Source organism: Microcaecilia unicolor, chromosome 11 (genome assembly GCF_901765095.1).
Source record: "Microcaecilia unicolor chromosome 11, aMicUni1.1, whole genome shotgun sequence".
NCBI lineage: Eukaryota > Metazoa > Chordata > Amphibia > Gymnophiona > Siphonopidae > Microcaecilia > Microcaecilia unicolor.
This window is the reverse complement of record NC_044041.1, coordinates 34920157-34947472: the sequence shown is the minus strand read 5'-3', so window position 1 is coordinate 34947472 and position 27316 is coordinate 34920157. Positions and strand designations below refer to the sequence as shown.

At 43.8% G+C, this 27316-nt stretch overlaps 1 protein-coding gene across 1 annotated transcript in view; it reads right to left on the bottom strand.

Moving 5' to 3' along the window:
- Nucleotides 1–24395, bottom strand: part of PPTC7 (PTC7 protein phosphatase homolog) — a 79790-nt gene extending 55395 nt beyond the window's left edge. The window contains exon 1 of the mRNA XM_030217695.1: nt 23975–24395. Within this exon, the coding sequence (XP_030073555.1) occupies nt 23975–24176 (202 nt within the window). The 5' untranslated portion in view covers nt 24177–24395. The remainder of the gene's footprint in view (nt 1–23974) is intronic.
- Between the last annotated feature and the right edge of the window lie 2921 nt (nt 24396–27316).

The following is a 27316-nucleotide window of genomic DNA, read 5'->3' as shown; positions in this document are numbered from 1 at the left end:
TATAGTATTCTTGACCTTATTTACCATCCCTTTCCTAATAATTCCTACCATCTAGCTTGTTTGTTTGGCTGCTGCCATACACTGGGCAGATTTCAGCACATTGTCTACAATACCTAGATCTTTTTTTTTTTTTTTTAGTGCGAACTCCTAAAGTGGACACTAGCATCAGGTAACTATGATTTGGATTATTCTTTCAAATATGCATCACTTTGCATTTGTCCACATTAAATTTCATCTGCCATTTGGATGCCCAGTCTTCATTTCCTAAGGACTTCCTGCAATTTTTCACAGTCCACATGTTTTGACAACTTTGAATAGTTTTGTGTCATCTGCAAATTTAATCACTTCAGTCGTCGTACCGATATCCAGATCATTTATAAATATGTTAAATAGCACCAGTCCCAGTACAGATAGCTGCGGCACTCCACTATTCACCCTCCTCCATTGAGAAAAATAGCCCTTTACTCTCTGTTTTCTGTCCAATAACCAATTTCTAATCCACAACAGAACATTGTCTATCCCATAATTTTTTTTAATTTTCTCAGGAGTCTCTCATGAGGAACTTTGTCAAAAGCTTTCTGAAAGTCTAAATACACTAGACCAGTGATGGCGAACCTATGGCACACGTGCCAGAGAGGGCACGCAGAGCCCTCTGTTGGCACGCGCGCCGCCAGTCGCCTCAGCCCGTTCCAGCCCTCCGTCGTCCATCCCAAATACCCGGCGTCAAGCATTCCTTCCTCCCTCCCTCCCACCTGGCACCAGCCCGCCCGGCCTCCATCCCTCCCTCCGAGCATGAAATTTAAAAGTCTTCCCTTGTCCAAGTTAAGGCGGCGTCAGCAGTAGCAGCGAAAAGCGTGCTGCTGGTTCGGCGCACCTTCAGCCTTCCATCTCTCAAACTCTGGTCCCGCCCTCATTTCCTGTTAGGGCAGGACCAGAGTTTGAGAGACGGAAGGCTGAAGGCGTGCCGAATCAGCAGCACGCTTTTCGCTGCTACTGCTGATGCCGCCTTAACTCAGACAAGGGAAGACTTTTAAATTTCGTGCTCAGAGGGAGGGAGGGATGGAGGCCGGGCGGGCTGGTGACAGGTGGGAGGGAGGGAGGAATGCTTGGCGCCGGGTGGGTGGGTGGCCTGATGCCGCTGCCGGGTGGGAGGCCTGGATGGGTGGCCTGGTGCTTGGGTGTGAGGGAGGCAGGCCTGGTGCTTGGGAGGGAGGCCTGGTGCTTGGTAGTGGGTGGCAGGCCTGGGTGGGTGGCCTGGTGCTGGGTGGGTGGGAGGGAGGGAGGCTTGGAGCTGGGTGGGAGGGAGGCCTGCCGGTGGGAGGGCAGGGGAGAGAGGAGGGTGGCTGGACATTTGTGGCTGGAGGGGAGAGGAGGGTGGCTGGACATTTGTGGCTGGAGGGGAGAGGAGGGTTGCTGGACATGGATGGAGGGCAAGAAATGAAGAAGAAAGAAGGAAAGTAAAGAAATAAATGGAAAGGAAGCCCTGGAAACGGAGTTAAGAGAACAGATAGAGAGCAGCAGAATCAGCGACTAGGACCAATATGGATAGAAAAACAAAATCACCAGACAACAAAGGTAGAAAAAAAATCATTTTATTTTCATTTAGTGTTTGGAATATGTCCAATTTGAGAATTTACATCTGCTGTCTTATTTTGCACTGGGTATACTGGAGCTGTAACAACTTACAGAAATGATTTATAATGAAAGAAAATCATGTTATTTTTTTTCTCCTATACAAGTATAATATTTTCAATGATGTCTGTTTATCTGCACCACGGCTGGTGTGAGGGGGTGTGGCTATCATAGGGGTGGAGTCATATGTGGTGACCCTGCCCATAATGAGTACCGGCACTTCGTGATACATAATTAGATTTGGGTTGCTGTTTGGGCACTCGGTCCTCTGAAAGGTTCGCCATCACAGCACTAGACCAATTGGCTCACCTTTAACCACGTTTATTCACGTCTTGCTTATCAGTGCTGATCCTTACTGAGAGGAACAATGCAGGATGTTTTTAGCAAAGTAGTAAGAAGAGAAGACAATGGAGAGGTGGCACAGGGGTCATGCTGCAAGGCTGCTGTCATGTATTCTACCTAGCTCCTATATTTCAGAATATTCAAAAGATGCTACTAATTGGGTTTCTGCCAGGTACTTGTGACCTGGATTGACCACTGTGGGAAGCAGGATATTCGGTTATGGCAAATATATTTCTTTGCATTCAAACCAACACTTGACTAGATTCACTTCTAAACTAAAGGCCTGATATGTCAAAGTGTGAATTTTCTAAAACTACTGATACATCCTTAAACTACAAAATCAATGTAGAGGAACAGAAAACTCATATTTGCAGTTTGCACTACATTAACATGACCTGTATTTTTTCCTACTCAAATCTTTCCCACATACCAGAAATTTGCTTACAGTTTTGCATGCCAGTCAAAGCCTGGTATATCTTAAAAGAAAATTGTACTTACCAAGTACTCCACACAATATTTCACAAGGCACATAGCAAAATAATCATACTCTGCCTCTTGATTAGAAAAAAAACCAAACACTGAAGTTATATAGTTCCCATATACTACTACTACTACTTAACATTTCTAGAGCGCTACTAGGGTTACGCAGCGCTGTACAAATTAACAATTAAGGACGGTCCCTGCTCGGAAGAGCTTACAATCTAAAGGACGAAATGTCAAGTTGGGGTAGATAAGTTTTCTGAGAAGAGGTGTAGTGATTAGGAGCTGAAGGCGACATTGAAGAGGTGGGCTTTGAGCATTGATTTGAAGATGGGTAGGGAGGGGGCACGGCGTATGGGCTCAGGGAGTTTGTTCCAGGCATGGGGTGAGGCGAGATAGAAGGGACGGAGCCTGGAGTTGGAGGTGGTGGAGAAGGGTACTGAAAGGAGGGATTTGTCTTGAGAGCGGAGGTTACAGGGAAAGGGACGTAAGGGGAGATGAGGGTATAGAGGTACGGAGGGGCCGCAGATCGAGTGCATTTGTAGGTGAGTAAGAGAAGCTTGAACTGTATGCGGTATCTGATTGGGAGCCAGTGAAGTGACTTGAGGAGAGGTGTGATACGAGTATATCGGTTAAGGCGGAAGATAGACGTGCGGCAGAGTTCTGGATGGACTGAAGGGGAGTAGATGGCTACGTGGGAGGCCGGTCAGGAGTAGGTTGCAGTAGTCAAGGCGAGAGGTAATGAGAGAGTGGATGATGGTTCGGGTGGTGTGCTCGGAGAGGAAGGGGCGAATTTTGCTGATGTTATAGAGGAAGAAGCGACAGGTCTTGGCTATCTGCTGGATGTGCGCAGAAAAGGAGAGGGAGGAGTCGAAGATGACACCGAGGTTGCGGGCAGATGAGACGGGGACGATGAGGGTGTTCTCAACTGAGATAGAGAGTGAAGGGAGAGGGGAAGTGGGTTTGGGTGGGAAGACAATAAGTTCAGTCTTAGACATATTCAGTTTCAGGCAGAAGAGTACCGACTATTAGCTGCTGTACGTTGGATCTAACAAACATAATGATCGCAATTTTACAACAGAAGAATCGCACATGAGGTTTCAACTAATCAAATCCTGCTCTGTGTGGTGTAATATTTTAACAATATTCTCTACATGGTTGCTCCCAGCATTCTGGAGAAATGATTAGAATGTCAAAGACAAAACCATTTATTAATTTTTCTTTGTAGTTTCCTATAACCTAGACAGGTTCTAATAATATGTAACACACACAACAAAATCTGTACTGTATCTCCCCAACTTTCTCTGCTTCATCACATAATAGATATGATTGTGCAAGTTAATGTTTAATTGAAACAGGTAACAGGTGTACATTACTAGACTTCTACTACTTTGCACATGTACAGACCTTTTAAGCTTCTGAGCCACATACACACACTAAACAAAAACTATTTCTCACTTGTGAACCTATACCATATGGAGTAAAATCTACAGGAATGAGCTTATAGTAATACTAGTAGAAAAGGTCCGTTTCAGACAGAAATGAAACGGGCGCTAGCAAGGTTTTCCGCGCTGGTCCTGGCAGGTAACGTTCAGGCAGGCTAGAGATTCGTGCCCTTTGACTGAGGGATCAGTCCTCGCTACGGGCTGGCTCGGTGTGACGGCGACGTCATAGGGCTCGGATGTTGTCGGCCGTTTTGCTGCTGTATGAGCGCCGAACGCAGGCAAGAGAAAAATAGAAAGGGGGTGGGGGAGTGTGAGTTCTCACAGCACCCAATCTCACCTGGTCCTCCAGATAGTTGCAGTTTCCATTTAACGGCCGTCCGCCAGAGGAAGGAAAACAACCCCCTCCCCATGTTTGTTGAAAAACAAAACAGCTGACGTCGGACGGAGGGGAGGGGGGGAGCAGCGGCGATCTGTGCTGGAGGTTGAGTAGTGGGTGTGGCGATGCGATTTGCTGAGTGTCACGCCCCGCCCTCGACATCATGACGCGAGGGTGGGGCAGACACTCATGGGGAAAAATTCCGATCTATGCCACCTCGGAAGTTGCAGCTTCATTAGAACGTTGGGGTTGTGAATTATGTGCGGAAGGGGCGTGGCTGAGGGCGGGTCTATGAGTGACAGTGAGTGGTGCATGAGTGACAGTGAGTGGTGCTGACAGCCTAACCTACCAACAGTGCAGGGCTTCAGTGTTTCCCTGCCACAGAGTGAGCTTCAGAATGTTTGAAGTGAGAATTATTTATATAGATAAGCGATTGTCGACATGAAAGAAACTATTCAGTCTTAATGGTTTTTGAATTACAGATCTGTATTTCTTAAAGCATTTATGAACATAAGAGTTGCCGTACTGGGACAGACTGAAGGTCCATCAAGCCCAGCATCCTGTTTCCAACAGTGGTCAATCCAGGTTACAAGTACCTGGCAAGATCCCAAAACAGTACAATACATTTTATGCTGCTTATCCTAGAATTAAGCACTGGATTTTCCTCAAGTTCATCGTAATAATGTTTATATGGAATTTTTTTTTAGGAAGCTATCCAAACCTTTTAAAATCCCACTAAGCTATCTGCTTTTACTACATTCTATGGCAATGAATTCCAGAGTTTAATTACACATTGAGTGAAGAATATTTTCCTCCGATTTGTTTTAAAATTTACTATTTTGTAGCTTCATTGCGTGCCCCCCTAGTCCTAATATTTTCGAAACAGTAACAAGCAAGTCACATCTATCTGTTCCACTCCACATTTTATAGACCTCTTATCATTTCTCCCCTCAGCTGTCTTTTCTCCAAACTGAAGAGCCCTAGCTGCTTTAGCTTTTCCTCTTAGGGAAGTTGTCCCATCCCCTTAATCATTTTTGCCACTTTTCTCTGTACCTTTTCCAATTCCACTATATATTTTTTTGAGATGCGGTGACCAGAATTGCATACAGTATTTGAGGTGTGGTCACACCATGGAGCAATACAAAATCATTATAACATCCTCACTTCTGTTTTCCATTCCTTTCCTAATAATACCTAACATTCTATTTGCTTTCTTAGCTGCCGCAGCACACTGAGCAGAAGGTTTCAACGTATCGACGCCGAGATCCCTTTCTTAGTCGGTGACTCCTAACGTGGAACCTTGCATTACGCAGCTATAGTTCGGGTTCCTCTTTCCCACATGCATCACTTTGCACTTGCTCACATTAAGTGTCATCTGCCATTTAGATGCCCAGTCTCCCAGTGTCCTCTTGTAATTTTTCACAAATGTTCTAGCGATTTAACAACTTTGAATAACTTTTTGTCAGCAAATTTAATTACCTCACTAGTTACTCCTATCTCTAGATCATTTATAAATATGTTAAAAAGCAGCGGTCCCAGCACAGACCCCTGGGGAACCCCACTATCTCCATTGAGAATACTGACCATTTAACCCTACTCTCTGTTTTCTATTCTTTAACCAGTTTTTAATCCATAATATATATATATATATATATATATATATATATATATATATATATACAGTGAGGGAAATAAGTATTTGATCCCTTGCTGATTTTGTAAGTTTGCCCACTGACAAAGACATGAGCAGCCCATAATTGAAGGGTAGGTTATTGGTAACAGTGAGATATAGCACATCACAAATTAAATCCGGAAAATCACATTGTGGAAAGTATATGAATTTATTTGCATTCTGCAGAGGGAAATAAGTATTTGATCCCCCACCAACCAGTAAGAGATCTGGCCCCTACAGACCAGGTAGATGCTCCAAATCAACTCGTTACCTGCATGACAGACAGCTGTCGGCAATGGTCACCTGTATGAAAGACACCTGTCCACAGACTCAGTGAATCAGTCAGACTCTAACCTCTACAAAATGGCCAAGAGCAAGGAGCTGTCTAAGGATGTCAGGGACAAGATCATACACCTGCACAAGGCTGGAATGGGCTACAAAACCATCAGTAAGACGCTGGGCGAGAAGGAGACAACTGTTGGTGCCATAGTAAGAAAATGGAAGAAGTACAAAATGACTGTCAATCGACAAAGATCTGGGGCTCCACGCAAAATCTCACCTCGTGGGGTATCCTTGATCATGAGGAAGGTTAGAAATCAGCCTACAACTACAAGGGGGGAACTTGTCAATGATCTCAAGGCAGCTGGGACCACTGTCACCACGAAAACCATTGGTAACACATTACGACATAACGGATTGCAATCCTGCAGTGCCCGCAAGGTCCCCCTGCTCCGGAAGGCACATGTGACGGCCCGTCTGAAGTTTGCCAGTGAACACCTGGATGATGCCGAGAGTGATTGGGAGAAGGTGCTGTGGTCAGATGAGACAAAAATTGAGCTCTTTGGCATGAACTCAACTCGCCGTGTTTGGAGGAAGAGAAATGCTGCCTATGACCCAAAGAACACCGTCCCCACTGTCAAGCATGGAGGTGGAAATGTTATGTTTTGGGGGTGTTTCTCTGCTAAGGGCACAGGACTACTTCACCGCATCAATGGGAGAATGGATGGGGCCATGTACCGTACAATTCTGAGTGACAACCTCCTTCCCTCCGCCAGGGCCTTAAAAATGGGTCGTGGCTGGGTCTTCCAGCACGACAATGACCCAAAACATACAGCCAAGGCAACAAAGGAGTGGCTCAGGAAGAAGCACATTAGGGTCATGGAGTGGCCTAGCCAGTCACCAGACCTTAATCCCATTGAAAACTTATGGAGGGAGCTGAAGCTGCGAGTTGCCAAGCGACAGCCCAGAACTCTTAATGATTTAGAGATGATCTGCAAAGAGGAGTGGACCAAATTCCTCCTGACATGTGTGCAAACCTCATCATCAACTACAGAAGACGTCTGACCGCTGTGCTTGCCAACAAGGGTTTTGCCACCAAGTATTAGGTCTTGTTTGCCAGAGGGATTAAATACTTATTTCCCTCTGCAGAATGCAAATAAATTCATATACTTTCCACAATGTGATTTTCCGGATTTAATTTGTGATGTGCTATCTCTCACTGTTACCAATAACCTACCCTTCAATTATGGGCTGCTCATGTCTTTGTCAGTGGGCAAACTTACAAAATCAGCAAGGGATCAAATACTTATTTCCCCCACTGTATATATATATATACACACACACACACACACTATCTGCTACCACATTTGCTTATTTCCGATCTGACGAAGAAGGGCAACCTTCGAAAGCTAAATCAAGAAATGTATTAAGTTATGTCCAATAAAAAAGGTATTATCTTATTTTCTTTTCCATGTTTTATTTTGTTTGATTTCTATTGATAACCTTTAAGAGTGGACTAACACGGCTACCACACCTCTCTACTTAATCCATAATAGAACCTATCGCATGACTCTCCGATTTCCTCTGGAGTCTTTCATGAAGTAATTTGTCAAATGTCTTTTGAAAATCCAGATACACAATATCGACCGGCTCACCGTTATCCACATGTTTGTTCACCCCTTCAAAGAAATATAGTAGATTGGTGAAGCAAAATTTCTCTTCACTAAATCCATGTTGGCTTTGTCTCAATCTATGCTTGTGAATATGGTCTATAATTTTGTTCTTTATAATAATCTCTACCATTTTTTGCCTGGCACCAATGTCAGGCTCACTGGTCTATAATTTCCCGGATCACCTCTGGAGCCTTTAAAAAAATAATAATCAGCAGTACATTGGCCACCCTCCAATTTTCCGGTACCATGCTTGATTTTAAAGATAAATTACATAACTAATAGTTCTGCAAGTTCATTTTCAATTCTATCTGTACTCAGGGATGAATACCATCCAGTCTAGACGATTTGCTAATCTTCAGTTTGTCAAATAGTGCTATTACATCTTCCAAGTTTATAGAGATTTGATTCAGTTTCTCCGACTCGTCAGCGTTGAAAACCATTTCTGGCACCTGTATCTCTACACACCAAAGGCACACCCAAAGAAGTTCAGAAGGGGGAGATATGCCTGAAATATGCCATTGTAGTTTATTAAAATAAATATTAAAATAAAGTGCACACACTTACTTCCAGCACTGAAAACAAAGCAGTGTCCGTATTAAACAATTCAAAACCTCCACATAAAAACCAGGAGACATATGTGAGCATAGAATTGTGGTTGCTATGCTAGTCCACTTGGATACCTGAAGAGGGTCAAAACAAGTAAGACCTTTTCATTAAGATAATCTTGATTACTGCCTTTCAACATAAGAAATCACAGGTTTGCAAAGCTGCATCCAATAAAATGAGAAATTAGGTCTTATTTTATAATTTTCTTTCCATTAGTCCTTCCCACTATTTCAGAACCTATGGGATAGTTGTGACCATCAACCAGCAGGTGGAGACAGAGAACTGAAAACTGAGCCGAGACATCCCTCTTGGCATACAGTCCAGTTGCTCAGTTTTTACTTAGACAAGCATTAAGGAGAAACTCAGAATAAGCACAACAATCTTAACTCGCTGACCTAACACTAATCAGAAGAGCAAATGTGTGGACCTCTCATCTCTTGTAGAGAACAAGAGATATGCAGGAAGCACCATGCAAAGTTAACAGTCATTTGACCCATTACTTTGCACCGACTAAACATCTCAGAAACCTCAGGTGGGCCTCTGGAATAGTAGGAAGGACTAATGGAAAGAAAATGATCAGCTAAGACCTAAATTTCTCCTTCATTTACATAGCTTCCCACTATTCCTGAACCTGTCGGATGTTCAAAAATAATCCCTAGAGTGGGTGGGATCCTGGTTCTGTCACCCTGAGGATCATAGCCCCAAAATTGGCTTCAGAGTACGTTGCAATGTCCACCTTGCTTGGCAAAGGTATGCAGCATCGACAAAGTTGATGCCTTACAAATATCTGCCAGAGACAGTAATTTCCGCCCAGGATATTGCTGTACGCCTCACAGAATGAGCCCGAATGGCACGAGGAGCCTGCAAGCAAATAAGCTGGCACAATAGTTTCATTCAGCCATCTAGCAACTGTGGGCTTGGAAGCCATGAGGGCAAGCCTCTGTTTACCAAAAAGCACAAACACTCTGTCCAATATGCGAAACTCATTTGAGAACTCTGCATATCGAGAAACTTCAAGGAAGAATATTGAGCCTCTCCCTCTTCTCTGCAAAAGGAAAGGATGGAAGCTCCACAGATTGGTTGATATGCAATGCTAATACCACTTTCAGAAGAAAAGAAGGAATCATGCACAGGAAGATCCATGCCTCTGAAAAGCAAAGAAAGGGATTCTGACAAGAGAGGCTAAAGTTCCAAAACTCTATGTGCTGATGCACTAGCCACCAAGAAAGTTATCCTCAGTTTAAGAGCTTCCAAGAAGGCCTTCCGGAGTGGCTCAGAAAGAGGCTTCTGAAGAGCTTGGACTAAGTTTTGTTCAGTTTATTGGCATTTGATATAACGCATTTCAGAATAATCAAAAAGGTATACAATTAAAAATCAATAAAATAACATAAAAACTCCAAGTAGAGAATAGAAAATAGAACAAGCAGCAGAAGAGGAGAGAAAAACCAAAAGGAGCAAATGCTAGTAATACTCTAAAACAGAAACCAGGGCTAAGGACCTCAAGAAAAGGTCTCAGAAAATAAACATGCTGCGGACAAGTCTTAAAACACGTGTAGGTTCCACTCTGGACATGGCATACAAAAGGAAGGCCGCAAGCAGCCCACTTCCGACAAGAATCGAATGATACCCAGGTGAGCCACAAGAGATGTCTTCTATAGCTGGCACCTGAAACAGGCCAAAGCCGCAACCTGAAATTGAAGAACCCAATGCCAATCCTTTCTGAAGACCTGGCTGGAGAAATGCTAAGATGCGTGCAATCTGAGTAGAGAAGTCCACGCTCAGAACACCAGCCCTTGAATGTCCTCCACACTCTTCCATACGCCATGGATGTATAGTTTCAGAGCCTGAAGCAAGGTAGCCATGACCGAATCAGAATAACCTTTTCGTCTCAATTGAGCCCTTTCAGTGGCCAAGCTATAAGACTAAAGGGACAAGGATCCTCCTTGAGCACCAGACCTTGCTTTAGTAGGCTGCAAACCTGCGGAAGATGGACAGGACCACTGTCGAGCAATTAAAGTCTATGTACCATGGACAATCCAGGGTTACGAGAATTATTCAACCCCTGTGCAATGTGACCTTTTTCAACACACGGCCTACCATGGGCAAAAGGAGGGAAGACATACAATCAAATTCTCAGGCCACAGCTGCAGTACAGCATTGATCCCCATCAAGCCCAATTCTTTCAGAAGAACTTGATCACTTTGGAATTCCTTTTCACCACCATCAAGCCCAGAAGCGGAGAACCTTCATCGATCCACTATCAGCTGAAAAACCCTGTCTGGGTAGTTCTCCTGGATCCAAGGAGTGCCCGCTGAGAAATCCACCTCCACATTCAAAGACCCTGCGATGTGAGCTGCCGACAAGCAGAAAAGATTTTTCCGCCCAACTCATGAAGGAGATCGCCTCCACCATATGACTACAGGTCCCACCTTGCTAATTAATATAAGCCACTACTGCTGTATTGTCAGAAAAAACTCAGACAGGAGCCCCCACCACAAAAGGAAATGAAGTTTCATAATGCATTCCACACTGCCCTGAGCTCCAAGTCATTTATCAACCACCAAGACTCCTGTCTCATCCAGGTGCTCTATGCAACATGGAACTTGTACTTGCTGGCATCCATTGTGACCACCTCCCATTGTGTTATTGGAAACGGAGTTCTAATAGTGAAATTCCTGGGTGACAACCACAGCTACATACTCCATCTAGCAACCAGCGTACAAGGAAGATGAAGGTCACACTTCTGCAACACTGGAAACCAGCAGCTGAGAAAAGATTCCTGTAAAGGCTGCATATGAGCCCTTTCCCATGGCACCACTTCCATCGCTGCCATCATTGACCCCAGAACCTGGATGTAGTCCCAGACCTTGGGCCTGCCTTGGCTAAGGAGAAGATTAATTTGTTGAACAGCTTTGACCTCTTGCACTCCGTGAGGAAGATCCTCTCCAGTGCTGTGTTGAACGTCCAGATACTCCAGCGTCTGCAATGGACTTAGTCTGCTTTTCTCAAAATTGATCACCCAACTAACAACTGCAGAAGATGGACAACTTTGTCCGGGCACAACCATGCTGTCCTAATAGGACGACACATGAATGAGCCAGCCTTCAAGATACGGGTGAACTGATTCTTTGGTGCCAAAGGAAGGACGCTGCCATCACCACCACCACTATAACCTTGGTATATGTCTTGGAGCCATGACCCGATGCTGCAACCAGAGTTGCCAATATGCTGTGACAGGCATAGACATGTCATAATAGTATCTGCCAAGTAGGCCAATCCCACTTCCAGCTGGGTGTTATGGCGCTCGTCTTTATTTATTTATTTCAGGTCATTTATACCCCACCTTTTGCCGCAGTTTTGCAGCCCCAAAGCGGCTTACAATGAACTAATTAAAATAAATACATTACAGTTACATTTCAGTAGTTAGGGCGGGAGAACAAGGTAAGAAGGGAAAGGTACGGGAGGCAAAGATGGGCTTGATGCCACTTCAGACATGCTCTTGCCACAAATGAGCTGTCCACTTTCGCTCGAAGGGCCAAAGGGGCCACTTCGAAGTTCAGCAAGCCTTCTAGTTTCCTATCCTGTACGTCTTTTAGGGGAATATCCCATTTCCACTGGCAAGGTGGTCTTCTTAGTCACTGCAGTAACTAGGGAGTCCACCCGGCATATTCGGATACTGTTCCAAATCCAAAGATGTGCTGCCACCGACTGTTTCCTCCACCTCCCGTGGGATTCCCTGCATGCACACACTGCAACGCCTCAACGCAGGCCGGTGGGGCCCACAGCAGGAACACCGCTTCACTGCTTTCGCGGGAGTCACAATTCATCTCGACTGTCACAAGCACAGCACAATGTGTCTGAAGCAGTGAGTTAGGATCCCTCCCCTGCAGCCCTCCAAGCGGTTCTGCCTCAAACTTTAATCAGACTTACCACTGCTGGCTGCTCCCCCCAAGCTCACAGTCTCCACAAGTCTTACCATAGATGATGAGAAAGGCTAAAGACTGATTCTGTCCCATGTTCTCCAGCAAACCTCTTTCCTTCTTTTTTTCTTAAGATTGTTGTGCTGGAAGAGGAGAGCTCCACAGAAACAGGGAAGAGATGAAGGGAGGGAAGAAGTAAATTCATGGGCACCAGAGACAGGGATCTGAAGACCTCCAGGTATGATTCTGCAGACTCAAGCCAGTCACAAAGCTTAACTGGGGACCAGCTGACAACTGGACCAGGAGAAAAGTACTCAGACTCAGAGGATGAAAAGTGTGTCCATCCACTTGCTGACGATGGAGAACTGAAAACTGGGGCGAGACATCTCTCTCTCGGCATCCAGTATTTTCTATTGCCACTTGCTGGCTGATTGACACAACTATCCCACGGGTTCGGGAATAGTGGGAAGTTGTGCAATGGAAGGCAGAGTTTCTTGTCAAACCTAGTCTTCAGTTTAGAAACTGGTGGGACAAACATATCGTCACTTCTTTATGTCAATGATAAAACAATAGTTACATTAGGTTTAAATAGCAGAAGCTTGCTTTGTGTCATGGGATGTCTGCATATACCATTATAGTTCAGTAAAAACATGGGAAGGGGTAGACAGAGGTGAGATGAGACAACAAAATTTCAGAGTTGAATGACCCTATATCTGATAATGGGTAAGAAAGCCAATTATATACCGAATCCCTTTGTGGTAGTTTCAAAGTATTTATCACTCTAATTTCAAATGTTTTCCATCCTGGTATGTTCCTGAAGTTTCCTTAAGTATTTTTCATTGAAAAATATTAATCTACTGAGTCATCATTCTTTTTCCCCCCTTTATTACAATATAAAATACAAAAATAAAATCTAAATGAATATTCCCTTCTATTTAACTGCTTGTATAAAATTAGAAGCATTATTTCATCTGAGCTGCACTCTAGCCACTCGGTTTCTAATAAGCAACTTGTGCAAGTGATAGTCTGCAGGTTCATTATAATATTGGCAATATTTTATGCTCATGTTCCAGGAATTGAGACTTTGCTGGCTGACCTAAAATAGTACCAATAATAGTTCCAAACTGACCCTGAATTACCCTGCTGTTCAGATGTATTCTGAATAGCAGGGGAAAATGTGACTCCAGAGACTTCATAACCTTAGGAGGAAAAGCGTGAAGAAATGTGTGGTATGTGTGCCACATTTTAAATTCTAATTCAGCAGTATGGCAGGCTCTCTGTTATAAACTCAAAATTAATTCTACTCCTTCCCAACATGTAGGTCTATGAGTGGAGAGCTGCCTGACCTTTGCAGTTTCTATTCCAGTGGTGTACCTTGCTCAATGAAGTTCAACCACAGCCTCACACAAGAAAACAAACATTTTCCAAGTTTAAAACTTTACTGAAAACACTTTTTTTTTTTTTTGTTATGGCCTTTGGTGACAAGGGACCCCAGACTCTAGGATAGCAGCCACCAGTGACCACCTTCTCCTGCTAGACTCTTTAGAAGTTCTTGGTATGAGTAACTGACTTTTCTTTCATGCTATTGGCATCTTTTCCTCTAACAAACAGCACAGTCTCTATTATCTGACCTTCACTAATCCGGCTGGCATATCCGACACCCCCACCCTGCGACATCACCACATTGCCATTAAGTGCGCGCAGGTTCTCTTCCTGTTTTCCGGCTTCACATGCCGCAAGGAAGCCATGCTTGATCTGTTGCTGGTTAGTGTTAATAAACAGTATTTTAAATACAGATACCCTATGCTTCTTCTTTATGCATAAAGTATGTATTCCATGCATTTTTAAGGATTACCATTGTTTTCCATATTATCCAACAGCTCGATCCTGTTTACATAGGATAATCGGGACCGTACTGTACTTGTAAATTGCCTCAACCCTTTTTTTTTTTTTTAAGTAAAGATGGTATAACAAACTTCTAGGACTTGTACATTTTACATTGTGTTTACTGATCAAGAGTTTGAAGCCTCAAATTCTTTGAAGATCTGAAAGCAACTCTTGAGGCACTGATGCACAACATGGACTCAAGAGAAAAAAAAAGAGGCTGATGATGGAGAGGCATGAATGGAGACTAACTGCTCTAGGTAAGAGGCAAGGAGAAGAGCAGACAAAATGTGTTAGGGTTAGAGGAGTCAGAAATAAAGAAAATGTCTGACTGCTAGAGGTAATGTTTGAAGGTGCAGGGAGGGAAAAGATTAGGAAGTGATGTAAAAGAGTGCAAGAATTTAGGAAATGGCTGCAACTCTCTAAATTATTTTGGATTAAAAAAAAAACAAAAGCATGAGATGGCTCCTACTTTGAAATGTTTAAAGGCCCTGTGCTATAAAGAGGAGGATGGCATCATATTACTAATCCCAAAACACACATTTGGTAGTCTAAGATTCATACCAATTAACAATGGAGGTGGAGAAACCCTCACAACCAATAAATCATTTTTTTTTTGCTGGCAGTTTCTTCCTGCTCCTTTGTTCTTCAAGCTCTTGTGTCATAGTCCAACAGGGAGCTTTCATACATAATATCCAGGACTTACCACTCAATTTCATAACCCCACCAATCCCTCTGTTTAGCCCTGTCATTACAGGAACAGCTTTTACCGGGGGGGCCACAGGCTATAATATGGACACAAGGCAGATTAAGCCGACATTAATGCAATATATATCAGCATTTTAAATCCCACACATCATACAATTACACTAAAATCATGATAAACTTAAAAAGAAATACCTCTGAAACAACCACATTTTAAGGCATAAGATCCTTACAGGATAAGCATAACAAATCATTCAGCAAATAATTCCATTCTTCTGGTACCCTTCCACTATGACGTGCTTTCTGTAACTGAAGTTCTTTAATTGATATTTGAAGCCAAAATGTAATCTGTTGAGTATAACAGTCATTTGGGGGGGGGGGGGGGCAAACCTCGCAATATTTTAAAAAACAAACAATAAAAAAGTTTAAACATAACACATGCTCTTATCAGAAGCCAACGTAATCTCAAAAGTTAGGGAGTAGCTTGATTGCCTCCCCCCCACCCCACCCAAATCAACTTAGCTACCACACTGTTATATTACAATACTCTAAGTGGGTCAAAACAGTTGTACAACTAGTTGGAAGTATCCAAGCACAAAAATTGTTTAATATAATAAATTTATTTTAGATTAAAAACCTAAAATCAACATAAGTATTTGTGATTCTATGCTTAATATGGATTCCAGTACCACCTCCAGAATCTTCGACTCTGGACATAACAGGACACAAACACTGCTAATACTGGACTGACCCTAGCAAATTCAGAATTTTGGCCTCCCAGTCACAGAATTTTAGTCTTCACAGGACTTAATTTTAGGCTACTTTCTTGCATCCAGTCCTACATTTAATCAAATATGCACAATGTAATGCATGTACCTTGAATAGTAGTCTTCAAAGGGTATCATCAGCATATCAGTAATATGGCATTCCCCAAAGATCACAGAACAGGTCCCACACAACTCAAATATAGTTTAAATAAAATAGGTGACAATGAGCCCTGAGACACTCCTTGTTCCACTGACTAGGTTACAGATAACTGCCTTACCAACCAAGATGAAACTACATCTTACCTGATAATTTAGTCGGCTGCAGGAGATGTAAGTAAAGGCTAGGCTTTTCCAGAAACTCATCGGTATAACCTGCTGGTGCTTTGGGAAAGTTTCAGTACGCCTCTGCCCTTGTGTGCTTTTTTGCTGGTCTTGTTTGTGTACCCCTGGACCCTCTCTTCTGCTACCTGGCAAAGCAGCAGCAGGTTCCTTTGTCATGCACACAGGCATGAGTATGCGTTACAAGGGGACCTTGTGAAGCTGTGGCAGAGGCATACTGGAACTTTCCCAGTGTCCCAGCAGGTTATACCGGTGAGTTCACTGAAAAGGCTAGCCTTTTTCTCATCCCCTCCCACCAGCAGATGGAGGTAAACACCCCATATTTTCAGAACAGTGCAGCCATTATTAAAGAAAGCCCATAAGCCAATCCAACAATATACTTGCGAGGTACAGAATCACTCTTAGAATGGACACTAGAGGGATAATTCTCTACAGATCGTCAAAACTTAGGTGCTGGGTTGCTGCACACTAAGCATAAATTTTGTATCCACAATTGTAACTGCTGTCTTAGAATACTAATGTAAGTCAGAATTTACATGCCAACATTTAAGAATATGTTAATGACTGGTGTGAAATGTCAGTTGCTCATATAACTGCAATATTCTAACACCTTAGTGTGTAAATTCTGTGCATGCCCCTGACCCACCATTGGCCCCTCCCATGTCCACCCCCCTTGAAGTTACACATTATAGAATACCAACTAAGTGCACTTACATAGTGCTAATTATCAGCAATTGGTTGTTAGTGCCAATTAGCAGCTAATTTGTTAAGTTATGGACATAACTGTAGATATTCTATAACCTGCATGCACAATTTTGTGCACCAAGCGTAAAATTGTACACACGAGATTACAGATTAAAGGGGTAGGTATCTATGGTTTTTCATGCTTTGGAGTGGAGACCTTTCTGTCATGCTTTCTTTTTTTACATTACATTTTTATTAAGGGCTTAAACATTACAAATTTTGTGTAACATACAGCAATAACCTGGTACTGAGCAGAAAGTAATCTTCCAAATACAAAGCTAACCCTCCCCCCCCCCCCCCCCCCCCCCCCCCCCCCCCCCCCGCCCCCCCCCCCCCCCCCCCCGGTGCCTAGGAAGCAAGTTCCAAGCACTCCATGATTCCTTCAGAGTACATCACCCCATTCAGGCAACACCCCCTCCCCCCCCAAAAAAACCAAAACAACAACTCTTCTAAGGCACAACCAACCCTAAGTCCACCCCACCCCCAGGTTTGCTTAAATGTCTTTCAACAACCGATCCAAATGTGGGGTCCTACTGACCCAGTCAACGATCTGTTAATTTCTCCAGTTCTCCCAACAATTTTAATTTCAAGAGCCAGCTGGTTAGGGAAGGTCCTCTATCCTGTTTCCAGTGAGCAGCTATAACAGTCTTCGCCGCCACTAAGCATAGGTGTTTGAGACGGCGCTGCCATTGCAAGTCTCTTCGATTACCCCAACCAAGAAAACACCATTTAGGATCATAAGGGAACGGTACATCAAGAGTTGAGGACGAGCTTTGTGTAATTCCCTGCCATGACCACCAGACATGGAAAAAGGTGCCTACGTCCCATCCACACCTCCAACACAGGTCTGTGGAAGCAGGGAACATAACCTTTATCCCTGCCTGGTGTTAGACCATCTACTCAGTACTTTAAATGCATTTTCTTTAATCAAGACACATATAGATTTTTTCACCTCCATGCAAATTGCTTTCCAGTCACTTACACTTAATTCACAAACCCAGTTCCCTTTCCCATGCCTGCACATAAGGAAACTTAAAGAAGTCATCCCCCCTTATAAAAACAGTATAAATGAGTGATGGTCCCCCTAGCTTTGCCAAGGAGGCCCATAAGTTTTCAAAGTAGTTCAGTTTCATCAGGGTCCACTTTCAGCCACCCCTGACTAGAGAGGTAGTGCTTAACTTGTAGGTAGGGAAATAGATCTGTGGGAGATAGCCCATGAGACTCCCTTAGGTCCTCAAAGGAGTGCATTTCTCCAATATCTAAGAAATCCCCAAATTTAAGGAGGCCATGATGAACCTAGTCAACAAATATCCCTTGTCTCGGACCTGCCGGAAATCCTGTTCCTGAGTGAGTATGTGCAAATGAGGAGGAAGCACGAGAGCCCGTCAGCTGTTTTTTAAGAGGCTCCACGGAGACAACAAATGTAGGACAAGGGATTGGATGTCAACTGTTCATAGGCTGACTACAGAGCGATGCCCAAAGAGCAACGTCAAGGGAAAAATCCTTAACAAAATATTGTTCTAAAATGGGTTGTCGGTCCCCTCTGGCACCAGTGGAGGAGTGGCCTAGTGGTTAGGGGTGGTGGGACTTTTGGTCCTGGGGAAACTAGGAACTGAGTTCGATTCCCACTTCAGGCACAGGCAGCTCCTTGTGACTCTGGGCAAGTCACTTAACCCTCCATTGCCCCATGTAAGCCGCATGAGCCTGCCATGAGTGGGGAAAGCGCGGGGTACAATGTAAAAAAAATAAAATAAATAAAATAATAAGCTTTAATTGTGCAGTCCAATAGTACCACACTAAACTGGGCATTCCCCTTCCTCCAAAAATCCACCAATCCCCACAGCACCTTCTTAGCTAGTCTCAAAGAGCAACTCCCCCAAACAAAGCTGGAGATTTCAGACTTAAGTTGCACGAATTCCACTCTCGGTACTGCCAAGGGGAGAGTCTGAAACAGGAATAATAACCTAGCCAACAAGTTCGGCCAGCTATTCTTCCAATTGTTTCAGGTCCGTAATAACTGCTGGGAATAAGGGGGTATAGTTGAAAGCATATAATTTAAACAGATCTTTAGATATCTGTATACCCAGAAACGGAAGCTAACCCGCGCTCTGCGAAAGGTAAAGGCTGTAACAATCTATCCTCCTCCTCCTCTGATATGGTGACACCCCTTGAGTTCTGACTTGTCATAGTTAACTTTAAAGCCCGACATTTTCCCCCAAAACTATCAAGCTCCCTTATTATTATAGGCAGGTGTCAGCTGGTTGCTCTCACATAAATAGTATGTCATCAGCAAATAGAGCAATTTTGTGTTCCATACCCCCTATCTGTATCCCCTTTATATCAGGAAGGGATCGAATCCTTTCAGCAAAGGATCTGATAGACAATGCTAATAATAAAGGAGAAAGGGGGCAAACCTGTCTGGTTCCCCTCGTAATGGAGAATAGTGATGAGTACCTCCATTGACTTCATAGAGACACTGCAACAACTGATGAATTTGCGGGCCAAAACCCATAAATCGCAAAACCTCCCACAAGTACGGCCATTCAACCCTATCGAATGCCTCCTTTTTGTCGTGCTTTCATCGGCACAATTCCAAGCTCATGTATTGCTCATAGACAGCTTTATAGAGAATGCCAAGTGGTTGGGAATGGCAGCATAACCTTTGCCTTGCTTGTGTCACCTCGGACGCATTCTCATCGACACTGCAAAGATCGGTGCCTGTTTGAAGTATGCATCAACTGAGGCAACTCTGGGACACATAGAGGGGCATAATTGAATGGAGGCGCCCAAGTTTTCCTGAGGACGTCCTCGCAGGACGTCCCCGCGAAGGGGCGGGGAAACCCGTATTATCGAAACAAGACGGGCGGCCATCTTTCATTTCGATAATATGGTTGGGTACGCCCAAATCTCAACATTTAGGTCGACCTTAGAAATGGTCATCCCCGGTTTTCGGTGATAATGGAAACCGAGGAAGCCCATCTCAGAAACAACCAATCCAAGCATTTGGTCGTGGAGGAGCCAGCATTTGTAGTGCACTGGTCCCCCTCACATGCCAGGACACCAACCGGACACCCTATGGGCACTGCAGTGGACTTCAGGAAAAGCTCCCAGGTGCCATAGCTCCCTTACCTTGTGTGCTGAGCCTCCCAAACCCCAACCAAAACCCACTCCCTCAAACTGTACACCACTACCATAGCCCTTAGGGATGAAGGGGGGCACCCTAGATGTGGGTACAGTAGGTTTCTGATGGGTTTTGGAGAGCTCGGCTGTTTCCTCCACAAACTGTAACAGGAGGGGGGGGCCTGGGTTCGCCTGCCTGAAGTGCACTGCAGTACCCACTAAAACTGCTCCGGGGACCTGCATACTGCTGTCATGGAGCTGGGTATGATATTTGAGGCTGGCATAGAGGCTGGAAAAAATATTCTTTTAGGGTGGGAGGGGGTTAGTGACCACTGGGGGAGTAAGGGGAGGTCATCCCCGATTCCCTCCGGTGGTCATCTGGTTCATTTTAGGGCACATTTTGTAGCTTGGTTGTAAAAATAAAAAGGACCAAGTAAAGTCACCCAAGTGTTCGTCAGGACGCCCTTCTTTTTTCCATTATCAGCCGAGGATGCCCATGTGTTAAGAATGCCCCAGTCCCGCCTTCGCTATGCTTCCGACATGACTCCGTGAACTTTGGTCGTCCCCCGTGACGAGAAAGCAAGTTGAGGATGCCCAAATCAGCTTTCGATTATGCCGATTTGGGCGACCCTGTGAAGACGCCCATCTTCCGATTTGTGTCAAAAGATGGGCACCCTTCTCTTTCGAAAATAAGCCTGGTCTGTCTTTGTACAGTAGTATTTAGCTTTGGCAACAACTACTTTCTAGTATCTCATCACAATGGACTACTCCTCTGTTCCTGTTTGACTGTTGTACTCTCTCAACTCCTGTACCACGGGAGATGAAGGGCTTCTTACATTGTGCAGTATTAATGGGAAAAAAGTCCATCTTGCTGTGTTGGCTCTCTCCTCAAGCCTCATTCTTGCAGCAATGGCGTTTTCACAAGATTATCTCGTTATGGATGGAGTGATTAGCTTTTCATGATAGCGCCACTCTACCAGGAGTCCGACTGCAATGTATCTGGAGCAACTTTGGAACACACTTTTCTCCAGTGGCCTGAAGGTTGATCACTGAACATTTAGGGTGAGGTATCGTGGGAGGAGGTGAGTCTGGATATGGGAGTGGGATGGGGTGAGTCTGGATAGGGGAGAGGGTTTTTTTCTTTTTTTATATTTCTGCTATTTATTTTCTCTTACCTTGATTTACATTTTGTTCATGCAAATTAATTTATTTACCCATAAAGGGGTAGGTGTCACTTCCTCTCACCTTCTGTCTCCCACCAGGAGCCCTAAATACTAGGGATGTGCATTCATTTGAAATGACATTTCCCACATGGAGTAGCCTAGTGGTTAGTGCAGTGGACTTTGATCCTGGGGAAATGAGTTCGATTCCCAATGCAGCTCCTTGTGACTCTGGGCAAGTCACTTAACCCTCCATTGCCCCTGGTACAAAATAAGTACCTGAATATATGTAAACCGCTTTGAATGTAGTTGCAAAAACCTCAGAAAGGCAGTATATCAAGTCCCATTTCCCTTCCCTTCTATTGTTTTGTGCCTGAAAAGATAGGGAGAAAAACTTCAACATTTTTTTTTTGTGTGTGGTAATAATGTGCCTCATTCCCAAAAGAGGGCGCACTTCCAATGATATTGCTCCTGTAACAGCAAATTTAAGAAAAAAAACTATATATCTAAAAAAAAAAAAAAAAAGATTACTATAAACAGAATGAAATGAACATTTTGGGGCTATATACCTCTACTAAATACTACTTCTACATCTGGCTCCTTTTAAGCTGGAATCCAAAAGCAAGCAGGAAGAAAACAGAGGACAACAAAAAATACTTTAAAAATTGCATAAGCCTCAGCTGCCTACAAACTGCTGAAAGACAGCCTAGTTTGTTCCAGTCAGGTGGTGTCAGAATGCATTTTCCCATTAGGCTGTAACTTGCTAACTAGATAACATTATCATCTTGGGTGTCCTCATCTACTACGTAAAATACACTACCTTACCAACAGTGTCTTTGGAGCAAAGCGAGTTTTGAATTATAAAATTTTATTTCCATTTGCCACCACATAAACACAGATTGTTTTAATTTTCATTCACCATGGTCATAAGAGATTGAGACCAGGCTTCTAAGATAATCTTAGATAGCTGCAAACCTCGAGAGATCTGAAACATTTATCACACACACAGATATCACATCTCATAAATGCCCCCCCCCCCCCCCCCCCAAGTCCTTCATAAGTCTTTTTAGAAGTCTTAACTATGATGTGTAGAATACATCTATATTTGTGGCTATTTTCCAGCTAATTTCACTCAATACAATATATGCTCAGCAATAATTATACACCATGTTTATTTGGGGTTTTTTTTGGTGGGGGGGCGCATTCACACACAGTGTGCCGTCCACTGCCAAGTCTGTACATCTTTGAATATATTCGATTTTTTAACGTGCTTTGCTTTGTTATTTTTTTTTAGAGTGATCTTGTGTAGCTGTGTCTTTCATATTTTAAATGGTGCTCTTTTCAGTCTTACATTTTCAAGATGTACATTGCAGTGTTCTTGCAAATGCATTAAGCTTGCTATACCACATTGGCTTAAACTATAACTATTACATAATACCAATACAGTGGCTGACACAAAAAGCTTAGGCTTGTATAACTTACAGGTGTGACTTGATACAATAAGCGAATGTGTCTGTATATTCACTTTATAAAGGGCAGCATTTCAGCTAATTTGTTTTAAAATACCATAAACACAGGATAATTATATTTCTGTCAGGAATATTACAACAAAAACCTGATGCATTCCAGAAAGTATTGTGGTTAGCTATAAAAGTCAATCTTGAACAAAACTTTTTTTTTTTACAATATGGAATGTATTTTAGGCTCAAAAATGAGTCAGAAGGTATTGGATATGCTTTCTTTTCCTCTTCCAAAAATATGTTGTTTTCCACATCTAAACCGCTTTTTACATAAGATGGGAGTGGCTGTTTTCAATGTGATCTGCTACACTCGCATCCAAACACCACCAACCACTTTTAATAAACTTAATCAGAACTTGGCAATGGATTTTGGAAAGGATACTACTGTCAAGAAATAGCGAGTAGATGAGATGTACATAATACGCCTCAATGTGTGAGAAGCCAATTCTAATTTAGAGATTTTTTTAAAAAGTCACCTCTTCTAATTCAAGGTTTTCTAGTGCAAAACATTTTAATGAGGATTAAGTAGGTCCACAGTTTCTAAAAGCAAATGTAGTTTTGTTATGACCTAGAATTTTCAAACAACGTGCATCCCTTCCTTTACTGCTAATAAACAAACAGAAATCAGTTACACTACTGTAAAAACAGGAATGCACCTGGATTCCCTAGGTGATCTGGGATCGTTTCTCTCTGTCACTAAGCTCATATAATTTTCTCCTGGATTTCCAGGAAAGAAGAGTCCAACTCCAAATGCATTTAAACAAAAAACAAAAATAGAACAGCCCCACTGGACAGCAAGTTCACCTCGCCATTCCACCCTCCGAACAGCAAAAATTCACTAAAAAAAAAAAAAAAACCAGTGGAAGAGCGTTAAATGTTTTTTTTACATTTAAATGTGTTTGTACTTAGGTTAATAAGGCAGCCAAGTTAAATTTTGGACAAAGTCCAATCACTTCTTAGCTTTGCAGGGAGCACACACTTGGCGAGAGAAAATGAAAGTCTGACAACTGCCGGTCAGAGACAATGTCAAGGAGGGGAGAAGCTTGCACCCAGCAGGAGAGGCACAGTGAACCAGGCTGTGACTCGCCTTTGATCATCTTTAAAACAAACCTCGCGTAGCAACTCCCGGTGTCTGTGGGAAATCCGGAACTGAAAGGTTTCACCGTGCCCTTTATAGGTCAGGGTGAAAGTCACACACGTTAGGCCTCAGCGGCTCTGGTGGGCGACGCTCCTTTCACTCGTTCACGGGGAGCTCCCGCTCTCCTACGCTACTAACCCTCCCCTGCGCCCCCCCAGAGAGTCCGACTCACCGAGCACGTCCGCCGTCCGATGCCGGGCCACGAAGCAGGCATCATCCCCGTAGCACATGCCTTTCTTCAGGATGCCCTTCCTAAAGTCCTTGCCAAAGCCACAACTTGCCGTCACCAGGCTATAATCGCGGGAGTCCGTCTGAGAAAGGCCGCCAAGGACCGCCCTGGCCACCAGCCTGCCGTACGACAGCACCGAGAACATGGCGCCGCCGACAGCCCGCGAGAGAGGCGTCTAACTCTTACCGCACCGGCAGGTAGGGAGGCCGTTCACCATCCAGGGGACAGTCAGAGGGAAGTGAAGAGGGAGGGCCAAGCCCGTCAGAGCCGGTTCCTGCGCAGCTGCCGCAAGACAAGCCAACCCACCGCCATCTTCCGCTTTCGCCGGCGTGTTCCAGACGCAACCGCCGCCGCCGGGAACCAAGCCCCCTCCCACGCCTCCGCGCTCGCCTCGCCTCCGCCCACCGCTCGCGCTTAGTTGCGTCTCGTGACGCCTAGCGTCATTGCGCTCGTCACGCCGACGTAACAAGGTTCCCTCGGAAAGATCCTTTTCGCGCTGGGTCTGTCTCGCGCGCGTCACATGGGGAGCTTTTAGTGTCTCTTGTCTTGTCCTACTACGCAAAGAAAACCCGTGCTCGCGCTCGCTCTTTAGAGGACTAGTTGCCATGTGGCGGGGGGGACAAAGTTTTAGTACAAACCCCAGCAGGCCTTGAGTGTTATTGAGGAGCCAAGGGTATGGGACAAGCTCTCATTGCAGCGCCCTATTGGGAGGGAACCAGGCACTTTCCTTGCCGGACAGAGGTCATTTGTTTTCTATTTCTCAAGGTTATCTGAGGAAAGTCACCTTTGTCGGAGCCGAGTTTCCTGTAATAGTTGCAGATTAGGGCCGAGTGTATAGGCTTTCGCATTGCATTGCCCCATGACCTGTATGTAGGGCTTCAGTTTTAAGTCCTTTTGGAAGTGTTTTACTTTCGGCAAAATATGAAAGACGGGTACAGCGGGATCCTCCCGAATTCGATTACAAAACCTTTCAAAAGTTTTTTTTTTTTTTTTTGCAGATCTGGCTTTTACACCGTCCCATTACTTTCATAGATGCATTGGAGCGCAAAAGTCATTGACTTCCCAAAGGTTTTTTTTTTTTGTTCAACCAGAAAGCTGTTTCTAAATTCACACATATTTTATTTTGTAAAAGCATAAAACATTATTAAGTAACTGCTCTTATTTCATAATAATCTTGTCTTCGAGGCTATTGTGTGCGTTTGATAGCTATGAAGTTGCTTTCAAATTGACTTATTGTAGGATCCAACAGTAGGAGCACTTCGCAAGCCTAATATTTTTGATATTTAAAACAAGCAGTTTAGGATTGGATGCTGTAACTCTACAAAGACTATTTAAGCGTTATTTAAAATTGTACACCTTGGAATATGACCTTCATACTACACTGAAAAATATTCGTGTGGGATGAGGTAGAGGAGGAGGTAATATGCCCAGTAAAGCCTTTGACAAGTAGAAATTCCATACTGCATTTTCAAAATTTGCAAATTGGTGGGAAAATGTGGGGTACAAATGCTATAAATAGAAAAATCTATAATTATGTGTGCCGGAAAGAGGTTTTCCCATTTTATATAATTGGGAGGAAAATGTTAAGTATATTTGGCTCTAAATTTCAGTAACATTATCATTTTCTTAAAACATTTTTGAATATGGCAGAGGATTTCACTTCCATTCTTGGAGGGCTGTTAGCTTTTCAGGATATCCCTAATGAGTATGAATATGAGCGACTTGAATGCCTACCACCTCCATTGTATGCAGATCTCTCATTAATTTTAATTATACATAACTTGAACATAAGTACATAAGTACATAAGTAGTGCCATACTGGGAAGGACCAAAGGTCCATCTAGCCCAGCATCCTGTCACCGACAGTGGCCAATCCAGGTCAAGGGCACCTGGCACGCTCCTCAAATGTAAAAACATTCCAGACAAGTTATACCTAAAAATGAGGAATTTTTCCAGTCCATTTAATAGCGGTCTATGGACTTGTCCTTTAGGAATCTATCTAACCCCTTTTTAAACTCCGTCAAGCTAACCGCCCGTACCACGTTCTCCGGCAATGAATTCCAGAGTCTAATTACACGTTGGGTGAAGAAAAATTTTCTCCGATTCGTTTTAAATTTACCACACTGTAGCTTCAACTCATGCCCTCTAGTCCTAGTATTTTTGGATAGCGTGAACAGTCGCTTCACATCCACCCGATCCATTCCACTCATTATTTTATACACTTCTATCATATCTCCCCTCAGCCGTCTCTTCTCCAAGCTGAAAGCCCTAGCCTTCTCAGCCTCTCTTCATAGGAAAGTCGTCCCATCCCACTATCATTTTCGTCGCCCTTCGCTGTACCTTTTCCAATTCTACTATATCTTTTTTGAGATACGGAGACCAGTACTGAACACAATACTCCAGGTGCGGTCGCACCATGGAGCGATACAACGGCATTATAACATCCGCACACCTGGACTCCATACCCTTCTTAATAACACCCAACATTCTATTCGCTTTCCTAGCCGCAGCAGCACACTGAGCAGAAGGTTTCAGCGTATCATCGACGACGACACCCAGATCCCTTTCTTGATCCGTAACTCCTAACGCGGAACCTTGCAAGACGTAGCTATAATTCGGGTTCCTCTTACCCACATGCATCACTTTGCACTTGTCAACATTGAACTTCATCTGCACTTGCACGCCCATTCTCCCAGTCTCGCAAGGTCCTCCTGTAATCGTTCACATTCCTCCTGCGACTTGACGACCCTGAATAATTTTGTGTCATCGGCGAATTTAATTACCTCACTAGTTATTCCCATCTCTAGGTCATTTATAAATACATTAAAAAGCAACGGACCCAGCACAGACCCCTGCGGGACCCCACTAACTACCCTCCTCCACTGAGAATACTGGCCACGCAATCCTACTCTCTGCTTCCTATCTTTCAAACCAGTTCTTAATCCATAATAATACCTACCTCCGATTCCATGACTCTGCAATTTCTTCAGGAGTCTTTCGTGCGGCACTTTGTCAAACGCCTTCTGAAAATCCAGATATACAATATCAACCGGCTCCCCATTGTCCACATGTTTGCTTACCCCCTCAAAAAATGCATTAGATTGGTGAGGCAAGACTTCCCTTCACTAAATCCGTGCTGACTTTGTCTCATCAGTCCATGTTTTTGTATATGCTCTGCAATTTTATTCTTAATAATAGCCTCCACCATCTTGCCCGGCACCGACGTCAGACTCACCGGTCTATAATTTCCCGGATCCCTCTGGAACCTTTCTTAAAAATCGGAGT